Below are 13,309 nucleotides of genomic sequence, written 5' to 3' on the forward strand. Positions count from 1 at the left end.
TAATCATTGAATAATTTAGGCGCCAAAAATGTGTTTTTTTAGTTTTTCGATTAAAATGTGATTAATTGCGATTAATTAAATACAGATCGAGTCCCACCACTAGTTATCACCCTCACCAAAAATGTGCTATTCTCATCATTTTCATGTTATAACATAAAGACTGACTGAGAGGATGGTGACTATCCTCAGCGAGCTCATTACCTCCAGACTCTTCCCCGCCAGTCTGCAGTGCTCGACATGTTCCTTCTCTGCCGGCCAGTAAATCTGAAAAATGTGCAAAGTCGTCAATATTCCTTAAGCTTTAACTAATGATTCAGTCATTAGATGTTGTGAGTGGGCCTACCGTGCGAGTGGGCAGGTCCAGTCTGTCCGGCTTCAGGAGGTAGATGTAGTCCTTCCCTCCCACCAGCAGCCAGCCCTGGTCCTCGTCCAGGAGCAGCGCCTGGTACCCCCCGCCGACCCCTCCCTCCCAGAACACGGCCGATCCGTTTCTCAGCTCTGAAAAACACAGAGACAGACATGATAAAAGTGCAACGTTTTACCCATAAAAAGTAGAAAACTGAGACAAACTGTTTGGCTCACTTATTTACTCGCATATAAAACACCTGAACTCATCCCTGCTGGCGAAGCGGAGAGCGAATGTCGGTGATTAAGCATGAGAGGTGAAATTGAGATCGAGAAAAAACAACACACGCTTTGATTAGACCGCAGCGGCCTCACACTGGTGGAAGTCTCGGGGGAAGTGGGGCTAAAGCAGGCAGAAAACGAGTTGAACAAACAGAACAAATTAACCCTGACCTTCCTCCGAGCCCCACCGCGACTGCACTCTCCGCTGTTTACACTGAGTCAGACTGGCCTCCCAGAGAGAGGAGAGAGGGCACAAGGAGTTAGTATATTAGATTAAATGTAACATGTCCATCAACTAACATTTACTTGTGTATATCAATAAAGTGTTAAAAGGACTACACAGAGTTTTAAAAATTGTAAAAATCATATATTTTCCTCCCCCTAAATGTTCCAACAATGTCCTAATGTGTAGAATGAGCCCAGACCTGTTCACCACAACTGCCTCTAAAATCTTTCACTCAAAAAGGTGTCACTTCGGGTCTGAATTGCCGTCATGCACGAGCTTAAAGGAATAGGCCACCGTTTTTACATACTGAGATATGTTCTTACCTTAGCTTTGACGAGTTCTTTAGGACCTGTCTGATCTTCCCCCGTGCCTTCAGTCACGTAAACACAGCGCAGACGGCGTTAGCATTTAGCCTCTCCCTCTCTCCTCTATAGCTCCAAAACAGGTCAAGATAGAAATCCGCGCAGTAATCTGCACTTTACCTGGTATTATTACGCCTTACAATATAGTTCCCCCTTTTATCCGCTTAGAAAATCCACATTGTTTAATTTTGTGTAATTATACTTTGTAGTGGAACACTTCACATAACCATATTTAAATAGGGAAAACGTGGAAGAGCTTGGTAGCTTCTATCTTGACCAGTTTTGGAGCTATAGAGGAGAGAGGGAGAGGCTAAATGCTAACGCCGTCTGCGCTGTGTTTACGTGACTGAAGGCACGAGTGAAGACCAGACAGGTCCTAAAGAACTCGTCAAAGCTAAGGTAAGAACATATCTCAGTATGTAAAAACGGTGGCCTATTCCTTTAATATAGAAGGTGCAGTTACACATATGACCTGAGGTGGCAGTAGTGAGTATATAATGGCTAACTTGCGTCTAGCCCCTTTAAGTAAAGTTGCACACAAGACCGCAGATAAAGAGTGTATAATTGATCATCATGAGACTTTTGCAGACCACAGAAAATAATTATTGTTGTTGTAGATTGTATTACATGTAATATCTCAAATAATTCACCTCATTTAGTAGAGTATACGTCCTGGTTTCTTTTACATCTCTGAACACTTTGCATATGAACTCTAATTCTAAGACCTTGGGAACAAAACGCCCAGTTAACCTTGAAATTCTTGACTTTTTCCTCGGTCAGGTCTTGTCCATTAACCAAGAGCGCGCAGGTAATTAACCATGAAGCTCATTGACATGTTTCTACTTGAGGCTAGAGGTGTCCACGACTCTCAACGGGGTCTTTGAACGCCACATTAGCTGCACGTCAGCGCCGCTAAAAGGCATTTAAAAAGAAATTAATCACGTCCGCGACAATTACATTGCTGCTGCCGCGCACTTGAATGCATCACCGTCAAATACCTAACAAGCAAAGGAAAACCGCAGAAGAAGCTCTCGATGAAAGAGGAAGTTTTTTGGTTGTTGAAAAGGTGATTAGTCTGTCTTGTGTTTGTGTGATGACCCTGCCCATGTGCCCCCTCTTCCTGCTGAGTAAAGTAATGTATCATCTTTGGCATCAGGCACTATTTTTGAGTATGTAATAAGTACAATAATGCATGTTTAATGTGGCCCATATTTCATACCGCAGTGAAAGGTATTAGACTGAGCCCTGACAGATTAGTGCTGCAGAGAGAGTAAGTGAAGAAAAGAGGATTCAGTTCATGGATGTACTTTGTTCTGCCCTTAAGTCCTACAACGCTGAATCCCATCCATCAAGTCGAGCAGAAGCTGGGAAAGCGCATGGAGGAAGCACTGCAGGATGCACTGAGGAGAACTGAGATGGCAGGACACTCAGTACTTGATGTCAAATACTCAGTTTATCCATTTATATTACTGAAGCGTGCAGCACAGAAGTCAGACGGTTTCCAAGAAGCACATTTACAAACATGGAGAGACATGAGTCGGCGGCTCGGTGGAGCTTTCTCTAATCTGATCTAGTTGTTTAATTATTGCAATAACCAGGGCTTTCTGCCAGCACGTTCTTCACAACATAATGTGTGGAAGAGTGGCATGTTTACCTGCATGTGTCTTATGAAGCACTGGAGCGGCACAGCTGCTTTTTGAGAGCGTCACAAGCAATGGCCGCTGGCTGCTCTGCTTTTTGACAACGACACTGGGGGCCACCATTGCTCCGCCATTGCTGTAGTACCTTCATATCGCCGCTAGGCCCCCATTGAAAAGCATTGGAGTTTAGACACGTTAAAAACATTTTTTCAACACTAGACTAGGCTAGATATTCCTCCTGAGATAACGCTGGGTTAGTCACAATTAAAGACACCAGGCTGGTTTTCGTAAGAAGAAATCTCGTACTTAATGAGGGTCGGACTGTTAGCATTGGAGCTGCACAAGCTACACGTCACGCAAGGGCCGAGTCTACGGTGAAAATCCTTTTTAGGAACATGCTTCGTCAGAGCAGGGGAGGGGGAGTCTGTAAATCAGCCATGATTTCCCCCACGAGTGTGGTCATTAAGGTAAACGGGGAGGAGTGAGGGGAAGCTGTACATATATATATATACAGTCTATGGCCACAAAACTCCTCAGACAAAGTTTAGAAACCACGTGAGGGTTGTGTCTCAGTCATATTAAAATAATAACCTACAATGGAGCTCAACAGACCCATCCACAAAACCCGCCCTGGGTCGGGAGGAAAAAAGCCCATTAATTTTTTGCGGCTTCCATCGTTCTTCTTTCTTAAATTAATCTAGATGGGATTTTCATTTACAAGAGTGGGCTTCAGGGTGGGCGGGACGATAACCTTTATGTATGTTTGATGCTCCACAACTAAAACATTTGTAATTTGATGACAATATGTATGTTTTATGCCAGTAAAATAGTGCAGCCTTGTTAGACTGGATTGTAAAACTCATACAATGGGTCTGCGCAAAACTTCAGTACAACCCTATAACTACAGTATTTTAGCGAGCTCTTGTGTGGTCATTGTCGGGGTTCACTCAGAGCCACGTGTTCCTAATTTCATCAAACTCTTCTGTGGACCTCCAGCTAGTGCCCAAATGTTGCTTTTCCTTCCGTCACGCTCCGTCACTGAGGCTAATTGCTTCTGAGTGGTCACTGTTGATCTGGATTACGGCTGATTGGTCACTGCCGCGGGGTCAGGACCTTTACAACGCGCGGATTCGGAGGAGTGTGTGTCTGAATACATGGATGTTTGTGTTTGGCCTGGGAGGTCAGTGGAGTGAAACTCAGTGATTACAACAAAGTCAATCTAAGACGTAAGGATTTGGAATGAGCAGCAGCAGTGACGAAGAACGCTTGGACATAAAGTGAATATAGATGAATAAAAAATAACACTGAATAAAATATACTTAAGTTTCATCTGACAAAATATAGAAAGCTTAAGAAAGTTACTTCAGTTGAAAATGTACCGAGTTTTAATTTATCCTGTCCTGAAGGGATATAAAGTTGCATAAAGTTTTACTCTAGAATAGCGTTTCTCTGTCTGCAGTTATAGACTTTATTCACTATAATCTGGGATCATTTAATTTCTGTTTGTTTGTTTATTTGGTCAGGACAGTGTGTTATTTATTCTGGTCTATTGTACATGTTTTTAGTGGTGGGGAGACCGGAGCACCCAGAGAAAACCTACACGGGGACAACGTGCAAACTCCACACAGTTTGCCTCCTCTCCAGTCCGGCCGGGGATAAAACCCAGGAGCTTTTTGCTGCTGCGCCATCATGCCATGCTTATAGGGACTATACAGGGTTTAAAAATGTTTAAATTATGTATTTTCCTCCCCCTACATGTTCCAGCCATGTCCTAAGATGCAAAATGAACCCAGACCTGTTCACCACAACTGCCTCTAAAATCCTGCACTGTCACTCAAAAAGGTGTAAATTTGGGTCCGAAGTGCCGTCATGCACGAGCTTAAAGGGATATTTCAGGATTTTTGACATAGGGCCTCATTTCCTAGTTATCCAGAGTGTTGCTGATTTCTGGAGATATTTTTTTTGTAATTCAAGCAGTTCTTATATTTTAAGAGTTTCGTGGCGTTAGGCTAGTGCCTTTCTACGATATCAACGAGCCTGCATTAAAGTCTGAGAAGCTCCACAGAGCACCTGCGGCATGTAAAATACCTTGTATTTCAGCAGCATCAGCTTCGTGGTTGTATAAGCTATGCAGCGGCGGAGTGATCTGCTAGAAAATAGTCCCTCAAAATGCGATCATTCATGTGATGCAAGGTCAGTTATATTCCAAACATTATTCTATCGACACAGACATTTATATAGTTAGTCTGGTGTTATAAGTGATTTCCCTCAGCTGCACTGTGGAGTCAGACTGTTTTTAATGCAGTGTAGCTGATACCATAGAAATGCGCTAGCTTTGCATTAGCCTAGTCCATCCATCCATTTTCTTCCGCTTTATCCGGGGCCGGGTCGCTGGGGCTGCAGTCTCAGCAGAGATGCCCAAACTTCCCGATCCACACACACCTCCTCCAGCTGTTCTGAGGGGACCCCGAGGCGACACCAGGCCAGCTCGGAGACATAGTCCCACCAGCGTGTCCTGGGTCTTCCACGAGGCCTTGTCCTACTAGGACATGCATGGAACACCTCCCGCGGGAGGCGACCAGGAGGCATCCGGAACAGATGCCCTAGCCACCTCAGCTGGCTCCTTTCAACGTGAAGGAGCAGCGACTCTACTCCGAGCTCCTCCCGGGTAACTGAGCTCCTCACCCGATCTCGAAGGGTGCGCCCAGCCACCCTGCGAAGGAAACTCATTTTGGCCGCTTGTATTCGACTAGCGCCACATAACTCTTCAAATATAAGAACTGCATGAATTACAAAAAAAAATATCTCCAGAAATCAGCAACACTCTGGATAACTAGGAAATGAGGCCAAATGATGTCAAAAATCCTGCAATATCCTTTTAATATAGAAGCTGCAGTTACATGTATGACCTGAGGTGGCAGTAGTGAGTATAAAATGGCGAACTTGGATCTAGTCCCTTTAACTAAATTACTTTTTACATAAAAACAAAATGCCCAAACAAGGGCTTAAAACTTTGTCTGTGTCCTGCCCTTTTCTTTGTTGCAGCTTCACGAGCCAGGGGTCGTAACAGTTATGATCATAGCTGCAGAATGTTCTACTTTGGATTCCCAGGTGGTCTCCTCCAAACACAGGAGACTCCTGAACCTGCGAAACTGAAACAGTTGTTTGTTATGACTTAGACAAGCTCTCAAATCTTCACAGATGAGATGGATTACCCTGTCCTCGATTTAACAGGATTAGTCGTAATATTAAACAACCTGACTCTGCTACAAAGGACCACGTTTACAGCATTAAACTACTTTGTCCAGTTGTGTGGTGCTGGTGTGTCAGCCAAGGGTTGAAGACAGAGAGCAGTTTGGATAATCACAGACACATGTTAGTCTTTGAAGCAGAACAAATACTGGGCATGGGCCGAACACCTGCTCAGCATATCCATGAAAGAGAGCTCAAGTCACATCGGAATAAATGAAGGAAAGTGGTGTGAAGTGTGAAGAACGTGCTGCCAGACACTAATGAAATGCCTTCACTTCATTAAAGGAAAGAACAGAAAGGACCCACATTCTGCTAAACTGATACAAAACATTACACTTCCTTCTTTGATAAATAACGATGGTTGTCTGTTGTTTCATTCCTGCATGTTTGAGTGATTTCCAAAAGCCAGAACAACTGCAGGAGTTTGAGAACAGGAATTTTGAAGAGGAAGAAAAAGCCTGGTGATAAATCGGCCGCCGTGATGCATGCTGATTGGCCGTAATCAAGCAGGTGATTAAAACATGATTTGCCCCATTAACATGTTAAAGTTGAGGCTCTGGGAATGCCTTATGTCAAAGCCCATTCGCACGGCACATGTGAGGGTCTTTCAGTCATCAAAGTGCTTTTCTCGTATTATCCTGGTAGATTAATTTTTCCACATTGCAGCATTAAGTCATTTATCTGGCAGCAAAAACAGCGGAAAACGAGTGCAGGCCCTTGAAGCTAATGAGACGATGGCACGAATAATGGAGGAGAATAAAGTGTGGGGCGAAACATCGGGGCGGTGACGGACAAGACCATTAAAACTACAAATTCCAGCGTGCACTGCTCAAAGCCTGCATTGGGAGGATTGTTATAATTCCTCCCCTTAAAGGGGGGGTATTATGCAAAATTGACTTTTCAAGCTTTCCATCATGTTATTATGTCATTCCCTCATTAAAAACATGCCTGAAGTGTTGCCTTGGCACATACACGTATTTTTGAGTAATCTGTAAAAACTCTGATGGCGGCCATTTTAGGAATAGGTTTGCCTGAGTCCTCCTAGGAACGCCCCCACCTCCTGGAGACGCCTCCGAGCTTTCGTCACCAGCCGAGTAACCAACCACTGCTCCTCAGCAGAACCCCCTCCCCACTGATGCCACAGACAGCGTGTGGAGGGGGCGTGTCTAAAGGCTCAGAGGTTCTTAAAGAGACAGAGGCCGATTTCAAGACATTCACTACAGCCATTTTGAGAGAGCAATTTTATACAAGGCAGTTATTCTAATTTACTGCATTTACAGACCAACAGAAGGTTTGCTCATCATTGTAGTGAGATATAGACTTTAAGATTTTTGCTTTTACTTATTGTACATACACTATTACACTATTTTTTAAACTATTTAACTGTTTGCACATTTCCTGTCTATTTTGCACACCCTAAGTGATCTTATTGAGTGCTGAATGCAACAAGTGAATTTCTCCATTGTGAGATCAATAAAGGATCATCTTATCTTAAAGGGACTATACAGAGTTTTACTTATAACGCCAGACTAACCATATACATGTTTGTGTCGATAGAATCATTTTTGGAATATAACTGACCTTGCATCACATGAATGATCGCATTTTGAGGGACTATTTTCTAGCAGATCACTCTGGTTAGTCTGGCGTTGCAAGTGATTTGCCTCAGGTACACTGTGGAGCTGATATCGTAGAAATGCGCTAGCCTTGCACCAGCCTATAGCGCCACGAAACTCTTCAAATATAAGAACTGCTTGAATAACAAAAAAATCTCCAGAAATCAGCAACACTCTAGATATTATTTATCTCTATTATCTATCTATCTTATTTATTATTTATTAGCACATGTGCTATAACACTTTAAACAATGCATCTGGTTCGTCCAATGTAATTGCTATGTCCATATTAAATAAATAAATGAATGAAAATAACTAGGAAATGAGGCCCTGTGTCAAAAATCCTGAAGTATCCCTTTAATATAGAAGGTGCAGTTGCATGTATGACCTGAGGTGGCAGTAGTGAGTACAAAATGGCCAACTTGCATCTAGTCCCACACAGAAGATTCAGAAATAGTGCCGAACCTTTGCCGAAAACCGTGAAGCACAAACTGTTGTTCAGTAGAAGTGAGAGCAGCGACATGAAGTTTGATCAACGCGATACGTATTACTACACTACAAATAAAATTGGTCCATCATAAAGCCTGACTCTTTAACACTTCTGATTTCAAACTGTATGTGGGAGTGGCAGCCTCACTATTTAAAAGGGATGGGTAACATTTTGGACTATACTGTTGCCATCAGTAAAAAAACATGCGCCTAATGACCAGCTCGAGACATTACTGCAGTGGGTGATCAAAGAATGGATTTGGATGTGGACCTAACCTATATAAATAGGTCTGCAATCTTGGCCCGTCTGCTGAGGGATCCTTCGGCCTGGGTCTCTATAGCCTGTCCGTCCATGGGAGTGGATCTCTCCTTCTGTGGTTCCCCCCAAGGTTTCTCTTTTCTCCTGCCGGGTTTTTGAGTTTTTCCTTGCCGTGCTGGAGAGTCTAAGGACGGGGGTCGCCCGCGCCGCTACCTCCTATTGGACATTATATTTGCCACGACTTCTGTTGTGATATTGGGCTATACAAAACCATTAAACTTGAAACTTAAGTCTCATTAAAATTAAAATTCTGTTGACTGTAGTCACATCTCCATGGAGACGAGCTAGAGACGCACCCACTCCCAGCAAAGCTATAGTCATGTCTTAGGAGAGCTGAGCCGCTCACAGCAAAAGCAGATGTTTGTTTCTGCATTTATGCGGTATTTTTCAATTATGAAAAAATCAGTCATAAAATAAATCTGTGTATTTCAACTTTATTTATTGGGTAAAATTCTACGCGGTGTGGCTTTAACTAATCTATGGTTGCTGCCACATTTCTCAGAAAACACATTCTGAAATCCCTGTCAATCTTGTTCTAGTTTAGCTGTTTGTATTTCAGCGTGGCCTCTTGCTCCTGGATTTAAATTAAACGTCAATGCTTGTTGGTAAAATTCCAGTTTGATGTTATAGTTTCGTCTTGGACAAAAACTGTCAGAGTGAAAGTAATCTATGCTCCGTCCGCAGTGTGGAATTCACTCCAATACTGTATTGTGAGAAGAACACCATTTTATGAAGAGCCAAAACACTATGATAGACGGAAAACAAAAGTTATTAAATATGGTCTTCCTTCATCTTGCCATTGAAGTTGTGGCTTCGCAAACCAAACGCTTGTGACCGCGTAAAAATCTGGAAACATTTGCGCGGTAAGTGAGTCATCAGGGGCTCGAGAGGGGAGTTCATTAAAAAGGCTTTTGATAAATGAGCTGTGTGGAAGACTGGATCAACCTCAATTAAATCATGGCTTCTCCCGTCGCTGCCTTACACTCCCTGACAATGTGTTAAATCTTTATATGTCACTAAGTGCTCCTATATGTTTCCATGAAGTCAGCAAGGACAAATCAACCCTCTTTTATCTCTGCTTTCATCTGAGGTCCAACGCTTTCAAGTCCTAAACTCCCTGTAACCTCTGCTTCCAGTCGTCAAGCCTGTTTAATGCGCTGCTTGACTTCAAATGTAAGGAACACAAGCGTTTTAGCAGTCGGCATGTGTGGAGGGTATGTGGGAACTGACACGGGAATATGGGCGATTCAAGCTGTAAAGATTAAGTTTGGAGGACGTGAAGCGAACGCTGTGGACAATTGGAATTTTTGAAACTCCCAAGAGAGCCAAGCCACAAATGAGACAAGACAAAGCTAGTGATCTGTATTCTGTAAACGCTGTAAAACACAACAGCTTGTATATCACGTAAAGACTGAGCTGGAGATTTTTGGTCAGTTGGCAAGAACACCAACTACTTTTAATCAAGGTATTTGCTTCTGCGTCTTGCTCAGTAGAGGTCAGGTGCCCACTTTTCTCACATTTGCACCGACTCTCAGTGCTGAACGCATTGTACTTCTGGACACTTCACTGGACTTGATTCCATCCATCCATCCATCCATCCATCCATACATCCATCCATCCTCCACTTTTCCATCCTCCACTTTTCCTTCCATCCATCCTCCACTTTTCCTTCCATCCTCCCTCCAATTTTCCTTCCATCCATCCTCCCTCCACTTTTTCTTCCATCCATCCATCCTCCACTTTTTCCATCCATCCATCCTCCACTTTTCCTTCCATCCATCCATCCTCCACTTTTCCTTCCATCCATCCATCCTCCACTTTTCCTTCCATCCATCCTCCACTTTTCCTTCCATCCATCCTCCACTTTTCCTTCCATCCATCCTCCACTTTTCCTTCCATCCATCCTCCACTTTTCCTTCCATCCATCCTCCACTTTTCCTTCCATCCATCCTCCACTTTTCCTTCCATCCATCCTCCACTTCTCCTTCCATCCATCCTCCACTTTTCCTTCCATCCATCCTCCACTTCTCCTTCCATCCATCCTCCACTTTTCCTTCCATCCATCCTCCACTTTTATTTCCATCCATCCTCCCTCCACTTTTCCTTCCATCCATCCATCCTCCACTTTTTCTTCCATCCATCTTCCACTTTTCCTTCCATCCATCCTTCACTTTTCCTTCCATCCATTCTCCCTCCACTTTTCCTTCCATCCATCCATCCTCCACTTTTTCTTCCATCCATCTTCCACTTTTCCTTCCATCCATCCTTCACTTTTCCTTCCATCCATTCTCCCTCCACTTTTCCTTCCATCCATCCTTCACTTTTCCTTCCATCCATCCGCCACTTTTCCTTCCATCCATCCGCCACTTTTCCTTCCATCCATCCTCCCTCCACTTTTCCTTCCATCCATCCATCCTCCACTTTTCCTTCCATCCATCCTCCCTCCACTTTTCCTTCCATCCATCCATCCTCCACTTTTCCTTCCATCCATCCTCCACTTTTCCTTCCATCCATCCTCCACTTTTCCTTCCATCCATCCTCCACTTTTCCTTCCATCCATCCTCCACTTTTCCTTCCATCCATCCTCCACTTCTCCTTCCATCCATCCTCCACTTTTCCTTCCATCCATCCTCCACTTCTCCTTCCATCCATCCTCCACTTTTCCTTCCATCCATCCTCCACTTTTATTTCCATCCATCCTCCCTCCACTTTTCCTTCCATCCATCCTCCACTTTTTCTTCCATCCATCTTCCACTTTTCCTTCCATCCATCCTTCACTTTTCCTTCCATCCATTCTCCCTCCACTTTTCCTTCCATCCATCCTTCACTTTTCCTTCCATCCATTCTCCCTCCACTTTTCCTTCCATCCATCCTTCACTTTTCCTTCCATCCATCCGCCACTTTTCCTTCCATCCATCCGCCACTTTTCCTTCCATCCATCCTCCCTCCACTTTTCCTTCCATCCATCCATCCTCCACTTTTCCTTCCATCCATCCTCCCTCCACTTTTCCTTCCATCCATCCTTCACTTTTCCTTCCATCCATCCTCCACTTTTACTTCCATCCATCCTCCACTTTTCCTTCCATCCATCCATCCTCCACTTTTCCTTCCATCCATCCTCCCTCCACTTTTCCTTCCATCCATCCTTCACTTTTCCTTCCATCCATCCTCCACTTTTCCTTCCATCCATCCTTCACTTTTCCTTCCATCCATCCTTCACTTTTCCTTCCATCCATCCTCCCTCCACTTTTCCTTCCATCCATCCTTCACTTTTCCTTCCATCCATCCTCCACTTTTACTTCCATCCATCCTCCACTTTTACTTCCATCCATCCTCCACTTTTCCTTCCATCCATCCATCCTCCACTTTTCCTTCCATCCATCCTCCCTCCACTTTTCCTTCCATCCATCCTCCACTTTTACTTCCATCCATCCTCCACTTTTTCCTTCCATCCATCCTCCACTTTTCCATCCATCCATCCTCCACTTTTCCTTCAATCCATCCATCCTCCACTTTTCCTTCAATTCATCCATCCTCCACTTTTCCATCCATCCTCCACTTTTCCATTGCCATTGCCACTTTTCCATTGCCCATGGCTCCTCCTGCAGATGGTGGGTCCACAGAAGGCCGGCCTCATGGTTCTAACCGGGCCTGTTGGTCTCTCATAAGGGGCTTCTGAACCGCTCTTTGTCTGACCCGTCACCGAGGACCTGCTTGCCCTGGGAGACCCTAACAGGGGCACGAAGCCTCCAACAACAGAGCTCCCAGGATCTTTCGGGCTCTCAAACCCCTCCACCACGTTAAGGTGGCGATTCCAGGAGGGGGACTTGATTACAGCTGCTGAAAATCTGTCTTTAGATCCTTCCTGACCTAGCCTGGTTTTACCATACCCTCGTACTTGTTTCGTACAAGGGTCTGGATCTTCACAATTGAGCTCCGTTGTCAGGTGGGAGGGGTGAACTCCTTTGAAACAATCAAATCTGATTTTCGCTAACATTTGGTCGTGACATAAACCCAAGTGAGTGAAGCAGCTATTATAACTCTTGGGGGCATTCCTTGTGTATTCCAAGGCTTCAATTTTAATTTCTGGCTATTTGGGAGCCAAGCCAGGATTGAAGAGCTTCCATTATTTCAAACTACTTTCAAATGTGGCACAAATGCTTGACTACAACACCCGCCTCCCCCGCTCTCTGAATGGGAGGTTGAAATTCAACCGATGTAAGGCGGCCACTGAGATCAGACCCAGACATGCATGTAAGGAAACTATAATTGACTGGACTTTACGGGTGGCTAAGGCCAGGCTACTCCTGACCCAGTCTAGATGTTTAAGCTTCTTGCTCAATAGTGGTCAGATGTCCACTTTTCTCCCATTGGCAATGTCTCTCACTGACCACCTTGTATTTCTAGACACTTCAATGAACGGTATGGATTCCTGGTTGCTCCACTCTTTGGCAGTTACTTTGGCGGTCCAGTTTGTCTGATGTCTTTGCCTTCACATTTTGTATGAGGAACAGAAGCTAGCCGCCTTATTCAGAATGTGGACCCGCTTTGACCACACCTCCTCAGATAGCCATCACCTGGGAAGCTTCAATCCAACAGTGCTTTAGGTATATACACAGTTTGGAGTTTGAAAAAGGGTGACAAGAACACAAACTACTTAATCACGTCATGTCCCCTCCAAAATGCTGTAAGATTAACCACAGCTCGCCCTTTGTAATCCACACTATGCATCAATGGACAGACCTGTTGTCAAATATCTGTTAACAAATGCGTTGCTA

General features: G+C 44.2%; 1 protein-coding gene across 2 annotated transcripts in view; it reads right to left on the bottom strand.

Moving 5' to 3' along the window:
• The window catches only part of LOC306980039 (semaphorin-3D), a 150,782-nt gene that overhangs the window by 43,437 nt on the left and 94,036 nt on the right, over positions 1 to 13,309 (bottom strand). For both annotated transcript variants that reach the window (XM_079579256.1, XM_079579255.1), the window contains exons 3-4: positions 344 to 498; positions 202 to 264 (exon numbers count right to left, since the gene is read on the bottom strand). In XM_079579256.1, coding sequence (XP_079435382.1) covers positions 202 to 264; positions 344 to 498 — 218 coding nt within the window. The remainder of the gene's footprint in view (positions 1 to 201; positions 265 to 343; positions 499 to 13,309) is intronic.

Source organism: Gobius niger, assembly GCF_951799975.1.
Source record: "Gobius niger genome assembly, chromosome: 20".
In the NCBI taxonomy this organism is placed as follows: Eukaryota; Metazoa; Chordata; class Actinopteri; order Gobiiformes; family Gobiidae; genus Gobius; species Gobius niger.